The 20,765-nt window shown below is 47.0% G+C and overlaps 1 protein-coding gene across 2 annotated transcripts; it reads right to left on the bottom strand.

Annotated features, from left to right (window-relative positions):
- Nucleotides 1-685: 685 nt before the first annotated feature.
- On the bottom strand, nt 686-19,768 carry Det1 (DET1 partner of COP1 E3 ubiquitin ligase). 2 transcript variants are annotated; one of them, XM_050154109.1, is made up of 5 exons: nt 19,611-19,768; nt 14,454-15,546; nt 11,370-11,557; nt 5,932-6,123; nt 686-1,304 (listed from the first exon to the last, which is right to left on the bottom strand). In XM_050154109.1, exons 2-5 carry the CDS (start codon nt 15,534-15,536, stop codon nt 1,070-1,072), a joined length of 1,698 nt encoding a protein of 565 aa, XP_050010066.1. In that variant the 5' UTR covers nt 15,537-15,546; nt 19,611-19,768; the 3' UTR covers nt 686-1,069. The 2 variants fall into 2 exon arrangements, with proteins under 2 accessions (XP_050010066.1, XP_050010064.1); XM_050154107.1 differs by lacking the exon at nt 19,611-19,768 and adding an exon at nt 18,734-19,573.
- Nucleotides 19,769-20,765: the final 997 nt, after the last annotated feature.

The following is a 20,765-nucleotide window of genomic DNA, read 5'->3' as shown; positions in this document are numbered from 1 at the left end:
TGCTTCCCAGAAGTCTGGCTAGTGGAAGGGATACGGGACGCAGCTGCTAGCATCCATGGCCCCTTCTACAGATTGCTTTGGTACAAAACATTTCAAAGGTGCCTTCTGAGACAGATGTTTCTAAACAAGCTGACGACATTATTCCGGGGGACACATTATGCAAATGAGATCCACACAGGCTGACAGGCCCTCTGGAGGAGACTGGTTGACAAAGTCACAGAGGGACGCACGCGGTCTAGGGCCAGCAGTGGTCTGCAGGAGAGCTACAAGAGCTCAGCCACCCAGGGCCAGCTGGTTTGATCTGTTTAGGGACACCTGGAGCTCTCCAGCGCCTGCTCCTCAAAGGACAGAACGTGCCGCACATTGTTTGTTTCTGCCAGGACTCACAGGGCTGCCTGCTCTCCCACCGGCTTGACACGGGCGGCAGATGTGAGCATGCTTCCACATGAGGACGCGCGATTACCCCCGCGTCTCCGGAGCGAACAATCACCAGCAGAAAGCCCTCGGGAGGGGAACAGTCCTGGCAAATGACCGCCTTTCATGCGGGCACTACTAGCCACTTAGCACACCCAGGAGCAGCTGCCGCATCAGGGCCTGGCGTTCCTCACAGGCCTTCTCTCTCTCAGCCCAAGTATCCACAGAGCACCAGGGAAACATCAAGCAGGAGAGAGTTTATAAGAAAATACTAAGACTTTATTTTCTCTTATAAAGAGCCCTGCTTGTCGGAGACGTGAAAGGAGTACATAATTCTCAGGAGTAAACATGACTCACCTGCTGCAGGTTTCAGACCGTAATGCCAAAGAGTGGCATGGGGGGGGGTGTAATGCTTCTATCTTCACAGCCATAAAATGCTAAGTAAACAAAACAGAACGGACGTAATGCTAGGTGTTCCCACAGGGAAAAGCGAGAAAACTTTAAAAACGACCAGCCGGGTAACGGGAAAACCAAGGCCCACTAGGTTGCACCCCGTCCTCCGTGTCTCTCGGGCTCTGTCTTAGGTGAGGGAGGGCTTCCAGTCTGGAATCCCCAAAGCCGGCAGCCAGCGGCTTTTGCTCTGGAGTCCAGGGCGTCAAGCAGGGGCGAAGTCCTGGGCAGTGCGGCTGTGGTGGGGCAGCGAGGTACAGCAGTGTCGCATGTGGAAGTTGACAACATACTCTGCGTTAGTCCTCTGCACAGAAATAGCGAACGGCTCAAAAGGGTGAAAGGTGAAGGCCACGAGGCGCCGCACTGTGTGGTTGATGGGGCGGCCCAGCAAGCCTGCCTGGATCTCAAACTTCAGCAAGCCAGAGTCTCGGGCATAGAACCTAAACAGAAAAGAGACACGGTGTTGCTATCGCTGCCATCTTGAAGTCTGGACAGCAGGGGATAGATACACTCAGTATCAGTAGAACCACAAGCCACCTTATCTGATCAGCTCACCTTAGAAGCAGAGTGAGTGTAAAGTTAACTCCTGTCCTTAATTGGTGACCACTCCTCAAGATGACCCTGAATTAGACTCTAAACTACAACCTTTTAGCTTCCAGAAGCTCCTGTCAAAAGACTAAGCTGGCGTTACAAATGAAATGCCAACAGCAAGGCTAAGCTTCATGTGTAACTTTAAATCTTTGAAGAGCCACATTAAAAAGATAAAAAGTAAAACAAAAAGTGAAATTTATTTTGTAATATATTTAATTTAATCCAATATATCCAGAATACTACTTAGTCATTATAACCCACAATCACTCAAAACAACAAAAAAAAAAATCATGAGCTACCACATACTCTCTGTCACTACGTCTTTAAAATCTGAAATGTACTCAACACCTGCGTACAACTCAACTTGGCCTCATCTCGCACTAAGTGCTCAACAGCTCAAGTGCTGGTGGCTAGAACAGTGCCACTCTGAGCTCATCTTTAAGATTTCCAGGTTTAGCTGGGCGGTGGTGGCGCACGCCTTTAATCCCAGCACTCGGGAGGCAGAGGCAGGTGGATCTCTGTGAGTTCGAGACCAGCCTGGTCTACAAGAACTAGTTCTAGGACAGGCTCCAAAACCTGTCTCGAAAAACCAAAAAAAAAAAAAAAAATTTCCAGGTTTAAGAACAAATTCTTACACATGCATGCCTGTAATCCCAGCACTCTGGAAGACAGAGCAGGAGGTATGGAATCCAAGGCCGGCCTTGGCTGTATAGCAAGTTTGAAGCTTACCTGGGCTAAATGAGAGTATCTCAGTAAAAATAATAAATTCTCTCTGAAGGCTGTCATTTTTCACATACAGAAATTAAATCATGTGCTAGGGACACAGCTCAGCAGCAGAGCACCTGCCTAAAAACAACATGGCTAGTGGTTTGGATTTGGATTTTCCACCTCACACAATTGACAAAAGATATTTCTGAATGGCTTGTGATTTGGGAAACTAGAGATGATAAACAGGCTGGAGGAGAGTTCTGAACCAAACGGAGAGTTCTGATTTCCTTTTCCAGAGGGCAGATAAAGAAACAAATCTAAAGGGACTCAGACTCTGCATTGTTACTAGTATTTTATTATTATTATTATTTTGCAGAGCTAAGGCTCAAGTCCAGAGCCCTGCACACACTAGGGAAATGTGCCTCCTCTGAGCCCAAGGATATTTAGACTTGTTGACACAATAATCCCATCCCCAAGAATTCATATCCTCAGAACTTAAATGATCAACAGTGGCATTATCAGAGTTGCTCTAACGTAAAAATGCACAGAAGAGATAGGCAGAAGGCTGGAGAGATGGCGGCACGTCTACCTGAGGGGACTGTGTATCACAACGGAAGGTCATCCCTGAAGCTAAAGCAATGGGCAAGCCACGGCGCCTGCGGTGATTAAAGCTACAAACGAAAACATGAACACACACACACATTGACAGAGACCAGAACGGAATTGACAGTGAAGGCATCTGACAACACGGCCTCTTCAGAAGCCGCCAGGATCCTTCCAGTTCTCGTTTTAAGTAAAAGCATGACGTGATTCCGAGGGAAGCCTCCCCAGTCACAGCAATGGCACTGCAGGTGTTACTTAGACTCATCTTATCAAATTGAAAAAGACGGGGAAAAGGCAAGGGCAGAAATGTATCTATTTGACTAGATCAAATGAGGCCCATTATGTGCTTTTATGCATAAAAAGCACATTAACCTACCCACATAGTTCCCAACACGTACAGGGTTCATAATTTAAAAGTGAGCTGTTTGTGCTTCTAAATCTAACTACCAATTTACAAATTGGAAAGCAGGAGGAATGAAAAAACGTAGTAGCCACTACTCCTAGCATGCAATGAACAGAGCCCAGATGTGAGGAAGACGACAGGATGAACGAGATGGTGATGAACAATGATGTCACTGCAAGAAAAATAAAGAGAAAAGTAAACCCGTAAGCCGGGCGGTGGTGGCGCATGCCTTTAATCCCAGCACTCTTTGGGAGGTAGAGGCAGGTGGATCTCTGTGAGTTCGAGGCCAGCCTAGTAGTCTACAAGAGCTAGTTCCAGGACAGGCTCCAAAGCTACAGGGAACCCTGTCTCAAAAAACAAAAACAAACAAAAAAAAGGAAACCCATAGACTAGGATTTTAACAGCAGCAGTCACATGCATATGAACCTTGTTTAGAAATGAGTCAAACAAAGGAAGTGTGCAAAGAATATTCACAGGCAATACAGGGAAAACTAACTAGATGCCTGGTGGCATTAGCAAATGTGTGTTTGTTCTGAAGCGGGTCTCATGTATCCCATGCTGGCCTCAAACCTGCTATGGAGCTGAAGAAGATCTTGACCGCCCAAGTACACCACCACCACTCCACATTTATGTGGTGCTGGGAAGTGAACCCAGGGCTTTGTGCAGGGTAGGTAAGCATTCTACCTACGGGGCTACATTCCCAGCCCCATTGATGAGGTTTTGTTGATGTTGCTTAGATAGGACAATATCAAGGTTTTCACTGTTTGTTAAAGCTTGTTGTCTTTTAGAAATCCGCACCGAAATGTTTATGGGTAAAATTCTAGGGAAACTGGGATTCACTGCAAAATAATCAGAGCAGCAGGGAGGTGGGGAGTGGAAAGGGCTGGTCAGGAGCTGATAACCTTTGAAGCTAGGAGGCACAGACCGTCAGCACAGATAAAACATTTGCCATAATAAAACAAAAAGTTTTGATTTTTTTGTTTTATCAAATTTCAGAATTTGAGTGCAATTTCACAAAGGAAATATTAGCAATAGTGATTAACTATTCAGAATATGTTGTACAGACCCATTTAACACACAGTGGAGCTACTGATGAAAATACCACAGCTGGGTGAGATAAGGCTTTACCTGTAGTCCAGTGGGGGTGGGGAGATGAGGAGCTGCACGTTAAATTCAAAACCAGCTTGGACAAGAAGGGAGGAGGAAAAGAGGAAGGAAGGGAGGGAGGAAAGGAGTGAAAACTGTAAACTCTCAGTACTGTTGTTTCCATGTGAAAAGACCTTCCAAGCTACAGTTAGGGCTTCAGTCCTCCTGGCAGGCAGGCGGTATCGATAACAGCACAGGCTCCAGATGTAGAGGAACAGGTGTGACTTAGGAAAGAAGGATGCCTACAAGGGGCTAATTTTAAGACCCCAGCAGTAGGAGCTGGAAAGAAAGATAGCTCAGTGGTTGAGGGAACTTGCTCTACCAGAGAGCCTGGGTTCAATTCCCAGCACCCATGTGGTAGCATACAACCACCTGTAACTCCCAGTATAAACCAGTATGGTTGGTTCATAACCAACCATAACTCCAGGTCAGGGGATCTGGCACCCTCTTCTGACATCTGTGGGCACCAGATACACACACACACGGTGTACGTACATACATGTAGGCAAAATACTAATATACATAAAATAATCTTTTTTTTTTTTTTTTTTTTTTTGTTTTTTTTTTTTTTTGTTTTTTTTTTTTTTTTTTTTTTTTTTTTTTTGTTTTTCGAGACAGGGTTTCTCTGTGGTTTTGGAGCCTGTCCTGGAACTAGCTCTTGTAGACCAGGCTGGTCTCAAACTCACAGAGATCCGCCTGCCTCTGCCTCCCGAGTGCTGGGATTAAAGGCATGTGCCACCACCGCCCGGCTACATAAAATAATCTTAAACAAACAAACAAAAAGATTCCACAACTAAGAAATTATCTCCGCCTTTTCTACTTAGTAACAAAGATAAAATGATTTCTATAAGATATACTGGATGCAAAATCTGTTAAGGAACACCATTAGGTTATTAAAAATGAAAAATACAGCTCATTTTCTTGTATGCTTTTACTTTTTCTTTTGTTTTATTTTCAAGACAGGGTTCCTCTTTGTAGACCTGGCTATCCTGGAACTCGCTGAGTTGAACAAGCTAGCATCAAACTCAGAGATCCACCTGCCTCTGCCTGCCAGTGCTGGGATTAAAGACATGCATGAGTCACTGTCTGGCTTCCATGGAGACTTTTTAAAGCAGACAGCATTTATCTGAGTAAAATGTTTTCATTGGGAGCCAAGAGCAGCAGTAGCTAACTTCTGAGAAAAACACCTAAATGATCCGACCCCTCAGCACTCAATAGAAACAGCCTTCCTGCCTGGCGGTGTTACTGCATGCCTTTAATCCCAGCACTTGAGAGGCAGAGGCAGCGGATCTCTGTGAATTCGAGCCCAGCCTGGTCTACAAGAGCTAGTTCCAGGACAGGCTCCAAAGCTACAGAAAAACACAGTCTCGAAAAACCAAAAAGAAAAAGAAAGAAAGAAAGAAAGAAAGAAAGAAAGAAAGAAAGAAAGAAAGAAAGAAAGAAAGGAAAAGAGAAGAGAGAGAGAGAGAGAGAGAGAAAGAAAGCCTTCCTTTCCTTCCAGCCAAAGCACGAAGAAGAAGAGACTGTCAGTCACTGAGCCGTGGCAGAGAAGATGACAGAGAAGGCACGGTGCCCCCTGCTTGAAGCAGTTTGGAGCTGTGGTCATAACAAAGTACCTGATCGGGTGATCTCCACAAGTCTTGGGTCGCTCCATGACTGACACCCACTTGTCATCGTAGCTGAAGAGAGACAAATCCAGGTAGGGGCTGCCACTGTAAGACTGGGCACTGATGGGGAGCTGGCCTAGCAGCCGACGCACAGCCTCCGTGTGGCCTCCATACTTGGCATTTATAATCGTGTCTTTGAACCTAGAACAAAGGGCCAGTGAGGAAGGCTTTCTCACGCTCACACACACGCTATACACATGCAGAAGCTTTATAAAAGATGTAAAATCACCACTTTCCCTGCAGCTCTTGTGAACTAGGGCTTTCACCAGCTGTTTCAATGCATCTCGGAAACCATCCTGAACCTCATTTGCCAGAAAAGGAAAGGTTCCTTAGAGACCCTGTTAGATATAACCAAGAGCCACCAAAACCAGTACATACAGCTACTGGAAAGACATTAACCACAACTCTCAGGTGAGGGCCCCATAACCACGTGGCTATGTCTCACCCTTTCCTGAGCGCCTCTCTAGTAACCCTTGTTCTTAACCCTGTTCTTAGATCTGCTCAAAAGGTCTAATAACTTCCAATTCTGCTACGCCCTGGCTCATCCTAAGATTCTTTTCTGTTGTCATGATATGGATCTGCTTGCACTCCAGTGAAGGTACCCATAGGACAAGGGAACTCCTCAGGCTACTGCAGATGGCACCATGGAGCTGTATCTCTGCCCCTGTCACGATCTGTACATTGCCCAGACGATCTGTACATTGAATCATTTCCTAGTCTTCAGCAACACCCACCATATCTCCACCCTGCCAGCTCCACACTGCCTGAAACATGAAGAAGCCATCCTTCTGGTATCTGCAGCGCTTAGCCCTTGGCTGTGTCACTCTGCCCAACTAACATCTCTTAATTCTAAGTGACTTTAAAATTCTCAGTAGCCATCTTAATGACATGACCTCCCATCCTAACTTCCTCTCACCCTGTAACCACTGTAACCCGAGGTGGCCCATTCCAGGTTCCGGCCATCCTCTGTCTCCCCAGATTCAGTCTAATCCACACCCCAGCTTCAACAATCCTTCAAGACCCGCTGACTCCACCAGCATTTTCCTTCCACCTCACACACCCATCGTGTCCTCTCTTCGTTAGCCACCTTACAATCCAGTTAACCATGAAACAGCTCACTGCACACATGCTCTAAACCTTGAACTACGACTTAGATTGGTGCTCCAGTCAAGTTCAGCTCTGCTGATTCTGTGCCTGTGCTGCTCAGTTTCCTGCGGCTGGAGAAAAGCAAACAGGAATGCTTGCTTCGACCTTACGGCCACAAACCCCACGCAGGCCTTCAGTGTGGAGGGATACTCCTCTGCGCTTCCAGTCTGGCCTGCCTCCCACTCTCTGCACAGCTACCTCATCTGCCTCTGGTGTGTTACTGACGAATGCAGGGAAGCAGAAAAGAACCTCTAAGGTCTCCACAGAGCATCCGTCCTTGCATGGCACTCAGCAGATCTCATCTCTCACATACGAGGCAGCATCTTTCTCTACAGGATCAGTCCCGTCAACACACAAACATGCCATTTTTACTTCTCAGTGTAAAATAAGGAAAACCATCTGGTTAGTGACAGAGGTCTGTGACCCCAGCTATTTGGGACACGGAGGCAGAACTGAAAGTTCAAGACCAGTCTGGGCAACTTGGTGAGACCCCTTAAAATAAAAAATGCAGAAAGATGGCTGGGATACAGCACTTGTCAAACACACCAGAGGCCCCTGGGATCAATCATCAGTGGGCAGCGGCAGAGAGGCAGAGGGAGCCAGAGGGAAGAGGGGGAGGGAGGGGGGAGGGGGAAGGGAGCTAGAGAGGAAGGAAGAGGGTTGGGGAAAGAGAGAGAGAGAGGAAACTCAACACCATCTGCCACTATGCTGGTCAAACACTGCACCATCTGAAGTTGAACAACAGTCATTTGTGTCCCAGGCCTGTCTCCAACCAGGAGCCCTTGTGCACTCCAATCCAGCCACCAGGCCTCATTGGTGTCCTTCAAAGGCTTCAGAACTCCTCTGCCTTGGGTTCCTTATTGCCTCTGCTGAGTGTTATCTGTCTTCCTGGTTAACCACAGGTAGCTCCTGGTCTCCTTCAACAGCTCTGCTTACATGCCATTGATGGCGCTACCAGAATAGCAGGAATGATACACTCAGGCCCTCCAGACTCCGGCCCAGCTCCGCCTTTTCCTGAAACACTTCCTTCACTCTCTCAGCCCCTCAGGTCTGATCTGTGAGGCTTGATCCTGCATCTTCCCTTTCAGCGCCCTCAGTGCTCTGGCTCTGCTGATGAAAAGCCATCCCTGTCCTATGCGGCTTATCTTCCAAAGGCACAGAAAGGATGATTATATTTCTGGGTCTACAGATCTGGAAATATCTTTGAATATGGGATTTTCTTCTTTTCTTTTCTCTTTCTTTCTCTCCCTTCCTTCCTTCCTTCCTTCCTTCCTTCCTTCCTTCCTTCCTTCCTTCCTTTCTTTCTTTCTTTCTTTCTTTCTTTCTTTCTTTCTTCTTTTTCAAGATGGTTTCTCAGTGTAACAGTCCTAGCTGTCCTGGAACTTGCTTTGTAGACCAGACTGGCCTTGAACTCACAGAGCTCGGCCCACCTCTGCCTTTCAAGTGCTGGGATTAAAGGCATGCGCCACCACTGTCTTGCTGAATATGGATTCTAAATGAGAAATCCTTTCACCAGGCACAGTGACAAGCATCTGTAACCCCCATACTCAGGAACCCAAGTCAGAAGAACTATAAATTCAAGGCCAGCCTGGACTGTTCTTGTTGGTGGCACCAGGGGTGGGGACAGATTGAATCCAGGACCTGTGAGTACAGGAAAGTCCTCTATCCCTGCACTGCATGCGCAAGCCCGTGAGATCACCCCTGTTACAATTCTCTGAAGGCAAGATCTCCACACTTGCAGCTCTGAGCACCGCCACTGTCACCATTCTGATAACATGAGACATGTATGTTATTCCTCAGTTTCTGTGATTTACCGTCAGCTCCAATGTTTCAAAACGCCATGGCATGCCTCCATGTGGGCCTCTTCTCTCCAACTATACTAAGTACTTATTGTGGTACTTAGATTTTTCTTGGGGGGGGGAGGCATGACTTGTAACATTTGCCAATTTCTGTGGTGCAGAGCTTCCTGCTGTGGCCAGGTTCAAGGTAGCACTGTGACGTCACCAAACACTGTTGGAGATGAGCCACAGCACTTCCCTATGTAGCTTCCACCAACAGATGACGATAACCTCAAAAGGACGGTAAGGCCAAAGTAAGGGAGTCATCTGCAAAAATTCCTGAGACTTAACACTTGGCTCCAATAGCCATGGATGGTCGGGCCAAGCTAAACAGTTCCCTCCGTCAGAGTCAGAGAGTGCTCACACTGTTTCTACACCTTTGACCCTCGAGTTCTCCTTTTTTGGGAACGGTCAGGTAGAGAACTCTAGGGCAAATGCTCTCAACTTTTTCTTTAACTTTCTTTCCATTTCTCTACCTGCTCCCTCTTTTTCCCCTCAGAGAATTCTTCAGCTTAATCTAACAAATTTTAGGTTTCCTAGAGCATCAGTGTTTAAGACACCCTTGTATTTGCAACTTGAGTTGTTTCAGGACTGCCTCTTGCTATGCTAATCTGTTTGGTCTCTTAGGATAAAGGCATTTGCTTCTTAAACGATTCAGGACTCAGCAGTCCAGTTTGTGTGTTTGCACGCTTTGTGCTAACCCATCAGCTACTCGTAGCTTTTGCTTCTCACAAAGACTACTAGAGAACATTTACCACACAATTTCCACTAAGAGTCACGTATTTACAAGAAATAAAGATGGAAACTCAGTTCACATGTACATTATATATTCATTAAAGCAAACTATGATAGGGCGGCTAACAAAATCTACTCAGGACACATTTTGTGGGCAAGTGTACGAGGGCATTTATGACTTTCCACTCCTCGGTGGTATGAAACAAAGTCTTTAGGCTCACTGAATGAGCATGCAACTTCTCTCACGAGGAGCCTGCGGTGCTCCTCACTCTAGAGGAGTTCTGACACACTTTCCCAAGAGTGTCGTCCCACTCCTCCATGACAGGCAGCTCTGGGCTCCGCCCAGCCGACAGAAGCTAGCCTTGGAGTGGACATGGCAGTGAACTGAGATCAGAATCACCTAGATGGTGCTGGCCCATGGCCACACCTGTGGCGACTGCTGCTTTAATTACTAATGAATGAAGAAGGGCCCAGCCCGCTGAAGAAAGGTGGTACCAGACTACACCAAAAAGCTAGCTAGGAAGGAGCTGGGAACAAGACACTAAGCAGCGCTCCTCTGTGGTTCTATATCGGTTCCTGCCTCGAATCTCAGCTCGGATTTTCTTCAGCAATGGAGTGTCACCTAGAAGTATCAGTTGAAATGAACCCATTCTTCCCCAGGGGGTTTTTGGTCATGGTGTTTATCAAAGCAACAGGAAGAAACGAGGACACCTACCTTCTGTAACATGATAATAAGATAATTAACTTAATTTTGAAAGACGATTCCTAGGTTCATTTGACAGCACTGCCACCAGAAAGGGAGAGAAGTGGTACCCCACCCTGTAATCCCAGCACTAGGAAGTCTGAGGAGGGGGAATCACCTTGGGTCCAAGACCAGCCTAGGCTTCACAGTGAGACTGAGAAGGAAGCTGTGCTCCTAAGGCAGAAGCGAGAGGGCACAGGCAATGAGGCGTCAGCATCTCTCCATCTAACCCACCACTGTCCCTGTACACACAGAGCCACTGCATTAAGTCACCTTTTTGCTCATCTTTCCCAGAAGCAGTAATGCTCACTCTGATTCATCTACTCCATGTGATCTGGCCTATTTGGGGATCAAAAACAGATATTCTCCATGCCTCGTTAAGGCTAGGGCAATTTAGGTATGAAAGACAAGGAGGCCTTACCTGACCACATCAGACTTAGAATGGGTTCTTGGCCCAAAGGAACTATTCCTTTCCTGCTAATGTACTAAGACGGTTCTTAGATAAGATGGACTTCTGGTTTGTCTTCTGTTCTTACGGTCCAGCCCTCTATCCCTGCACTTTACTTTTAGAGGGGTTTACCATAGAACAGATGTAAATGGATGTGTTCAATATGCAGTTCCAAAATGATCTCCATCACTCATTCCACAAATATTTAAGGGCTTGGCAGTGCACCACTGAGAATACAGCAATAAACGGAAGAAGTTTCTATCTTTCAGCAGCTCACATACGGCCTAAGAAGGACCCAGAAGATGCATAAATAATTACACAGGTCCTCAGAGATAGGAAAACTTGAGCACGACACAGGAGTTGCTTCCAAAAGGCAGACCTCCCAAGGCCAGGTGGACAAACAGAATACATAGTTCCTGAAACAAATGGCTATCAGCCACTGAGAGTTAACCCTGGGAAGTCTGGCAGAGCAGCTTACCGGCGCTGGATCTGCCGTGCAAAATTGTTGCTAGAGGCGGAACAAGGAAACTGGACTTCACTGTGCAGGGTGGCATTGCGGAAGAGGTCACAGAAGTTCTCAAAGAGCTCCAGCAGCTCATCAGATGTATTCTCAAACACTGCGATCACCTCTGTTGTCACCATGTTGTACACCACGAAGAAGGAGGCCTGCGGAAGAAAAGAGGCAGCCATGGGACACCCGTGCCTAGGAAACTGCCCGCTGGACTTAAAGTCCACACCCCACAACAATCCATTCAGGGACCCCAGCCTTGGCACTAGAGAGGGAAGGAACATGGCTCCAGAGCTTCTAGAAACGGGGGCAATGGCATTGGCTCCATTGGTGGAGAGCCCTGATGCCACTAGATTACCCAGGGCCACCATGCTGCTTGGATTACTAAGCTAGCCAGCATGTATATATAAAAAGGCTTTCAATCTTTCACTTCAAACTGTGCAAATTCAATATTTTTCTTTCCAAGTGTTTATTCCCCGACTTGTTCCCCAATCCACCCTAAGATTTAAAAAAAAAAAAAAAGTTTTAAAATGCCAGATTTAATTTTCTTTCCTGCTGAGAAAGTGATTTGCAGCCCAGGGCTGCCTGTTGGTAAATGATTTCCTCTTCTATGTGTACAGTTGAAAGTTCAATTTAGGGGCATTTATTTTTCCCCTCTTAATATTTCTAGCACACAGAGAGACACCTTAAGCACATTGTGTGCTCAAACTGCCCAGGCAAGTTGTGTCCACGCAGGATACTGCAGAGGAACAAATGAAAAATCAGACCGGCATTTTCCATTTCTTTCTCCATAAATGTTCTTTCAGCCAAGAGCTTTTGTGAGATACATCTGAGATTTCTGGCAATTAAGATTGGAGGGGGAGCTTGAAAAGCATTCAAATGCCATAGGTGGCAGGCTTTTTCTGAATGGGGCCACGGGTGGCTGGGGCTCTTCCTCGACACTCCAGTGCTCCCTCCGCCTTGCCTAGCAGGAAGCTCCAGGTACGTTGAGTTTGTGTCGCAGTGAATGCAGCAGTGTGCAGTAAAGCTGCAAGCTGCCTGCAGGATTCAAAGACGTCTTCAGGACACAAGGATTAGCGCTTCACCCTCCTCTGATTGAGTCTAAATCTCTATTACCCATCTTGGAGCCACTGGGCCCACCTGTCTCACTAGTAATTAGTCCTGCCCAGAGCTCCTTTTACATGACTTTGTAGTCACCTGGAAATTAAATTTGGCTGCAAATTAAAGAGGCTGGAGGGCAACCTGAGAATAATACCCATAATATTACCAAGGCTTTGTCTATGGATGCAGTTTTTACTCATTAACCTTATGGAAACTTATCAAATTAAACGGGAGGAGGAGAGGAGAGGACAACTGGGGCACGGAGACTGGGTTTCGAGTTTCAAACTCCACGAGCAGAGGGCAGAGCCCCAGTGGCGTGTCTAGCTGTAACTGACTGGAACTACCAGAAAAAATAGGTCACCTTTTAGCAAAGGGAAGAAAAGGATAATCTCCGTGCAGTGATAACAGACAACTTATTCCTTCCAAAATAGAAAGGTAATTATAGCTGAAACCTAAATAAAAGACTGACTCATGTCCCATCCACAGACTAGGACACCGCTTTGATCATATCAGGGTTTTAACAGGATCTTTCATAATTACGTGACTATAAAATTACACACACACTTGTCAGCCTTCCCTCTACAGCAGACTGGGAAACTCAGGACAGGAGGAGAAAGAAGTCAAGGACTCTTCCACCCATCTTCCATGACGCGAAAGTTGAACTAGATGCTCACCGCGGCGGCTCAGTGACACTGTTCATCATTAACAAGGAAGAAAAAGAAAAGCTGACCCAATCGCCACCCGCTCCCCTTTTCAGAATGAGCAAGCTCTGATGGGGAGGGCGGGGGGGGGGCATTGGAAGATATTTTACCACAGGCTGAGCAAGGCTTAGAAATGATGTCCTGTAGAGTATCTCTTCCTTCCTTCGTCTCTCATACATATGTCTGTGCCACACCTGGGCACACAAAGGCCTAAGGCTGATGCTGGGAGCCTTCTTCAGTCCCTGTCCATCCTACTCATTAAGGTGGTGCCTGTTTGTGGGACCCGGAACTTGGCAACTAGCCATTTTGCTCTGTCCCCACCTTCTGAGCACTGGGATTACAAACAGACCACCACACCCACCTGGCACTTAGGTTGGTTCTGGGAATCCAAACTCCCCTCATGTTTATAAGCCAGATGCTTTATCCACTGAGCCAACCCCCACCAATGTATAGTACCTCTTGAAGGTAGAGCTGGCTGACGTCTTAGTTTGCTATCTGCTTTACTGTTCTCTATTTCTAAAATAGGGAATTCCAAACAGGAGACCCGACTTTTGGTAAGGGAGCCAAAGGTACAGAAAGTAGGCCTCTTACTGGAGAGCTTTTGAGAGACAAGTGTTCAGGGTTCCCTGGATTTCCAGAGGGTACTTTAACTGTCTCAGTACTGCCTGTGTGATTCCTTCCCAGCACTTCCCTGCCTTTGGCGTTTGGAATCAAGGTTATATGGTACTATCTGGTCTGGAACTCACTGCCCTTGAACCCAGGTGAGAAATTCTCTTTGCCTCCAGCGTCCCATGGCTGGGATTATCAGCATTGTGAGTGCTCCATTAACCTGGCTGCAATGTCAGAGTTTAGATTTTTTTTTTTTTCAGTGCTGGGGACCCAAAGCCTCGTATGCTAGACAAGCTCTCTACCTCTGAGCCCCAAAGGACATGGAGTGCTCATTCTCACTGCCAGACGTGTTTGGTTCAATAAGCAGCCTTATAAAAGTCTAGGCAGGATTATACATATGTGGTCCAAACCCCGACCTTACAGCATCCAGGCTCCTGTCTGACAGGTACTGAAAATGCCCCGTGGAACAACTGAGCTAAGAAGCACAAAGCTGGCTGTCTACGTGGCAGTGGCTTGACTTTTACCCTATATTTGTTAGTAAGTGAGGACAGACGAGAAGGAAACTGACTTTAAGTCTGAACCCAAGTACAGCAAGAACAGATGCTACGTGAAGGTGTGCACTCCTGCGGGGCTCGGCCTGTACCTGAGACGGGTCTGTGACCCGTAGGGTCACTACGTCCTCGCTGGTGTATTTGATGAACAGATGGTTTTCATCCAGCAGCTGCATCTTCCACATGCGCAGCTGCCGCAGCTGGTCAAAGTACTGGAAGAAACGCCTCTTGGCCATGGGGCTCCCGTCCTGCTCTGCTCTGCGCCACAGGTACACCAGCAGGCGGTGCTTCAGGGAATTGATGAAAGGGTCCCTAAAAGGACTGGCCATGCCTGTCTGACTGTCCCGCTGCACCTCCGGGAAAACGGCTGACACTGTGAGCAGGTCATCCTCGTAGCAGAAGCGGCCGATGGTCCGAACATCGATAAATGTGCCTTCAGGCGTCACCTGGAAGACGTGAATGGTCTGCTGCTGCACGGACAGGATGGCCAGGATGTTTTTGTACAAGTACAGCCCCTGGTTGTGTGACAAGACCACTTTGTCACACTTGAAGGTGCGTGTATCACACAAACGGCCCGTGTGAAGGTCAATGATGTGGAGGGAATAGTCCTCCAGAGGGGACCGTGGATTGGGGGTCACGGACTCACTGTTCCGATAGACCTCATAGAAAGGAGGGTGCGGTTCATCTGGGAGATAGGCAGCGGAACCCACGATGACACACCGGCAGTCATCAGTGAAGAGGCTGCACTCCCGGTTCAAGTGCTCACCATTGGCTGCGACATTGGTAATGTGCAACAGGACGAAGAAACGTTCAAAAAGCCGGCCTCGGATGCTAACTGATCGCTGGTCATTGCCATTGGACAAGATCTCCCCTTCATAGCCTTGCAAGAGGTCCTCGGCTGCCTGGCAGCCCTGGTACTCATAAATCTCAAGAGATGTCTGGTCAGAAGAAAAAGCAATAAAGTAGCGCCCATCAGGTGAGAATTTACGCAAGAAACAAGGAGGCTTCTCAACGTTGACGACGGTGAAGTTAGGGAAGACATTCTGGTGGAACACCCGGACCTGATGCCAGTGGGCCCCCGCCCTGCCTGAGCTGATGCGCCGGCGTTCTAAGCGGTGAATGACATTCTGATTTTGGATTCTTCGGGGTTTGATGGTGGAAACATGATGATCCATTATAACATCTCTGCATAGGAAAAAAAAAAACCAGAAATCAAGAAAACAGAACAAAATGTACTAATACAAGTACATGCAAAGTAAACAGATCACTTTTACTCTGGCTGAACCCAGGATCTCCCCGGACAACAGTGACCAGCATTTCTCCTTCCAAGATTACACAGTGATCTTGACATATCTAAACCTAAACATCTAAAAGGAGGATACCATACAGAAAGAATACCTTCCAAGTATAAGCTAACAGGAATTTTCAAAGAATAAGCCAAGAAGCACATCAAACATGAACAGCACAAAGATCACACACCCGGGGTGCGGTGACACACAAGTAAAAACCACCACCACCACTCAGGAGGCCGAGGCAGGAATATCACTTCAAATTCAAAATCAGACCAGAATACAGACTGAAATCTTATCTTTGCTTATTTTTTAAACAGAATCTCGTGTATCCTAGGTAGGCCTCGAACTTGGCATGAAGCCATGGATGACCGCCAACTTCTGGTCCTTCTGTCCCAAACCTCCAATACTGGGATTACAGGCTTGTGCGCCCACACCTCGTTTACGGGGTGCTGGGTCTCAAAGCTAGAGCCTTGCACGTGTTAGGCAAGCACTCTATCAACCTTGCTACTTTCCCCAGCCCCAGGAGCCTGTCTTTTTAAAATAGAGTAGCATTGAATGTACATATATACACCTACTGGGCTGTAAAATGATAGATTAAAGCAATCTCTATCAAAATCCCAATGGGATTTTTGTGAAAACACAAAATTTCACCCGAAAGTAATATGAAATCTCAAAGAATGCCAAATAACTAAGATGATACAGAAAATAACACAATTGGAATGCTCATATTTTCTCATTCCAGAACCTATTACGAAGCCATAATAATAATAAAAGCATAACCATTGCATACACAGGCCAGCTGAAAAGAACAGAGTCTCAAAATAAACCACGATTAATCTTATTTATCAACATGCTCTAGGTTCTCAACCTGTGGGTTACAACCCATTTGGTGGCTGAAGGACCCTTTCACAGCGTCACCCAAAACCATCAGAAAGCAGATATTTACACTATGATTCATAAGTACCAAAATTACAGTTAAGAAGTAGCAACGAAGATAATTTTAAGGCTGGGGGTCACCACAACATGAGGACCTGTATTAGAGGGTCCCAGCATTAGAGAGACTGAGAAGCACTGCTCTAGGAGATCAGTGAAGCACGCCTCTCGGTGTCTGTGCGTTCATTCCAGAGTCTAGTAGACTACGAGGGTGCGGCGCACTACGCCCATCTGCGCTCTATGTGCCACCATACAGTTCGTGAACCAGGCAAGGGGCTGGAGATTGAAACACACACAGACCCACAGACGGACAGAGACACGGGTCATCCTTGGAACAGGAATGCCTCCTTTATTGTGTCCAGGGACAGCTTATACAGGGATCCTTAACTGATAGCTGAACCCCAACCAAATGCACCAGCACCCACTCCCCTGCCATCAGGAACTCCCGAGGGTCTTGTGCTCAGAGCAGCTGCAAGCATTACAAGCTGTTTTCCAGAAATTCAGGATCTGGGTGGTTCACAGCTCCCAATGTGAGGGCTCTGGTCTAACCAATGGATTAATAGCTCACGGATTCACAAGCCAGCATTACTGGGAGGTGACAATGGGTAGAAGACCTCAGTGGGAGAGGCCCGGACACTTGACTTTGGAAGCTAATCTCATTCTGTCCTTTCCTGCACACCTTTCCTCTGCTTCCTGTCTTCCAGACCCTCCCCATGATGCTGGACTGAGCCCTCTGAAACTCAGACAAGGCACAGCTCCCCCCTGTTGAAATAGGAGCGGCGACGGGGCTGCGTCCCCAACACCCCGGCCGCTTGGCTAGCTCATGCCCGAAATAACAACACACAAACTGTATTCAAAGCTGCTTCCTCAGGTACCAAGCTGAAGCCAAATAAGCTCACACACAGACAAAACTGCTTGGTGCTCAGGAAGGCCAAGGCCATGCAACAGGAAAGGGGAGTTTCTCCAGTGCACAGCTTCTGGACGACTGGGTATCGTACACAAACGAATTTTGAAAATAAAATTATACCCTTATCTTCCATTATTTACAAAAAAAAAAATTAACTCAAAATGAATTAAAAACTAAGTGGAAGACCTCTAGCTACAAAACTTCCAAAGGAAACTACAGGAGGAAACTTGATGAAAATGGATCTAGCAATGACTTTTTATGATGTGAAACCAAATCCATGGGCAACACAACTAGAAATGGTTAAACGTGAATACATAAAAACATCTAGGTCCTAAAAGTTGCAGTTAGAAAGCACAAAAGGATGCCAGGCTTGGTGGCACAAGCCTTTAAGCATTGGGGAGGCAGATCTCTGTGAGTTCAAGGTCAGCCTGTTCTACAGAATGAGTTCCAGCTCAGCCAGGGCTACACAAAGAGTCTCAAAATAAATTTAAAAAAAAAAAAGTGAAAGGGCAACCTATAGAATGAACAGAAATATTTGCTGGCCAAATATATAATAAGGAGTTCATACTTAGCGTATTTAAAGAATTCCTAGAACTCAATGAATAGGCACAATTTTTTGTTTGTTTTGTTTTGTTTTTCAAGACAGGGTTTCTCTGTGTCCTGGAACTAGCTCTTGTAGACCACGCTGGCCTCGAACTCACAGAGATCCACCTGCCTCTACCTCCCTAGTGCTGGGATTAAAGGCGTGCGCCACCACCGCCCGGCAAAACCCAATTCTTAAAAAGAAAATAATTAATTAATTAAACCAGATAAAATACTTGGAAGACATCTCCCCAAAGTCACACACATGGCCAACAAAGAAAGAATGCACACCAATCATCAGAAAGGAATCAAAAGATTGGGGGGGGAGGGGTGAGAACGTTTGGCAAAGGCTTTGTTAACAAGTAGCCCAGAAACCCTACAACCCACAGTAAAGGTATTGTTTCGCAATCCTTTTGTTTCAAGCTTATCCAAGTCCAAGCTTCATCCACCCGATAAGGATCTAAAAGGCAAGGCGTGCTGAGCTAGACCTGAGGGAGTCAAGACTCTAAACTACTACCCTGGTTGGTTTTGGAAAGAACTTCCCCTGGAACACAACCACACTCACTAATTTACACATTGCCTATGGCCACTTCAGCCCTAGGAAAGAAACACTGAGCATCTGTAACAAGTCGCCTTTCATAGAAACCAAATTCTTCACCTTTGAGAATGACCTGGGGTATCAGCTTCATCATCTTGTCTTCGAAGACCTTCTTTCATGTCTGTGAGACTGATATCCCAACACACTAGCCAGGCCTCTTCTTTCCCGCAACTCTGTGTTTTACTTATGTGCATACTTACGGTGGCTTTTCTGGGTCAGCTACACCTCTCCTGTGCCCACATAGCAAGCTCCCTCTTAAACCCTGGGCCTACCTCAAGCCATATTCTCGGCCAATGCGGGAAAACACAGGGGTATCTCTTCCTTTTCCGAAATGCATTCTCCCCGGTCCTTGCCTTAACTTCTCCTGTTCCATCTTTAGCGTCGATATTTGGAAAGTCTTTCTTGACCATCCTCCCTAAATGAGGGCTCATCTTTTTCTTGCTCTTTCTATCGTATTCTGTCGCAACTTTTATTTACATGTTCGCTTGCATGACTGTGTTTCATGTTTGGGTCTCCTCGCTGAACCTCGCTCAACAGTACTCTATGTATTGGAAGAAACCAGGTCTATTTCGGTCGTAACGGTTTATTCTTTATCTAGCCCTAGGGGCAGCACATGAAGACGCTTTTTGAATTAAAAGAAAGCCTGGCTACATTGGGTCACTAAATGTGTCAAAGCAAGGAGTTGGTTTTTTGTTTTGTTTTGTTTTTTTTCCTCGTTAGAGCAAGTGCACACGTCCCCTCACTTGGCGACTGCTTTCAAAACAAGAAAAGGATGCCAAGAGGCAGACACACATGCCCAAGGGGCGCCCCCGGAAAGAAAAGCCCAGGGCGGAGCCTCCCGGGGCAAAGCCTGGCGCTGGGGCTCGTGGGGCCCGGGTATCATGCGGGGAGGAGCCCGCCGCGGAGCTCCCACCGGCCGTAAAAGACAAGTCCTCACCTGTCGGGTCCTGGCTCATGGGGCCGGGGCAAGGGTCGCCCTAGCCTGCTCGGTGCACACCTCCCCCGGCCCCGCCCACGCCATGCCTCCGGACCCCGGCGTCTGCTGCCACAAACCCCCTGCTTCCGCCCGCTACCGGAAGAGCTGCGCAGCGAGAAGGGAAGTACGGAAGAGCGAGCTGCCACCCAGCTGAGGAACGACGCAGCACACCCTGGCGGCTGGAGGAGGGATCGAGGCTGTCGAGGCTTGGATGGAAAAACCCTGAGCCTTGGGGATGATCTAAGGCATATTCATAGTAACATGAACAGGAATTAAGTTTTCACCTGCTTCTCCCGTAATGGTGGGAAATGGGATTATACATGCACGGGGTCATTCTCCGCGCTCACTGCTATTGGTGGGCACAGAGCATACAGTAAAAACTTCTGTGCTAAATGAATCCCGTAGAATTTACTGGCCTTGCACCGACACATGATTTCATTCAATTTCTTACAAGCCAGTTTTTACCTACGAGCCAATGGCTTCTCCTAGGCTGTCTAACCCCTAATTGTCCCACATCAACCTCTTAACCTCTTTTGGATCATTCAAGTCTTTACAAATATGTTCTCTCTCTCTCTCTCTCTCTCTCTCTCTCTCTCTCTCTCTCTCTCTCTCTCTCTCTCTCTCTCTGTGTGTGTGTGTGTGTGTGTGTGTGTGTGTGTGTGTGTGTGTGTGGTGTTTGTCTTTTGATGTTTTGACAGGAACCCAAACCTGAAATGTCACCTCTTAAGTCTCCCGAGTCACCATCATCACTATTTCTTAACCCATAGGTCTAATACCTGTTTGTGTTGCTTTGTTTTGCTTCTCTGCCCTTTTGATAGAGTATAAGCTGGGAACTGGGGTTTTGTCTTATTTTCTATTCCAGTCCTATAACAAGGTTTGGCATCTTACAGAAGCTCAATAAAGAGTCCCTCGGTGAGCCATGAGTGGTGGTTCATGCCAAATATCCCCAGCTCTTATGAGGCATAGGATATGCAGTTCAAGGTCAGGCTGAGCCTTGCTTTCTCCCTCAACTCCCGCAGAAGACTCTGCACACAACACCACGAGGAAGGGCTATTGGTTGACTTTTATGGGGTTGGGGATGAGAGGGATTGACGCTTAAGGAAGAAAGGTGACTTA

This window comes from Alexandromys fortis, unplaced genomic scaffold, assembly GCF_014885135.2.
Source record: "Alexandromys fortis isolate MF-2015 unplaced genomic scaffold, M_Fortis_MF-2015_v1.1 scaffold_86, whole genome shotgun sequence".
Lineage (NCBI taxonomy): Eukaryota > Metazoa > Chordata > Mammalia > Rodentia > Cricetidae > Alexandromys > Alexandromys fortis.
The sequence above is the reverse complement of the archived record's forward strand: the minus strand, read 5'-3'. Positions and strand labels throughout refer to the sequence as shown.

Bases quoted from the DNA above. Each gene is read 5' to 3' on its own strand.
- Det1 (XM_050154107.1), bottom strand. From the start codon at position 18,867: ATGCACATAAGTAAAACACAGAGTTGCGGGAAAGAAGAGGCCTGGCTA. The intron at 11,558-14,453 runs GTACAGGCCGAG...TTTCTTCCGCAG, and splicing joins GGGTCACAGACCCGTCTCAG to GCCTCCTTCTTCGTGGTGTA. The intron at 6,124-11,369 runs GTAAGCTGCTCT...CCTTTGTTCTAG, and splicing joins GCACGGCAGATCCAGCGCCG to GTTCAAAGACACGATTATAA.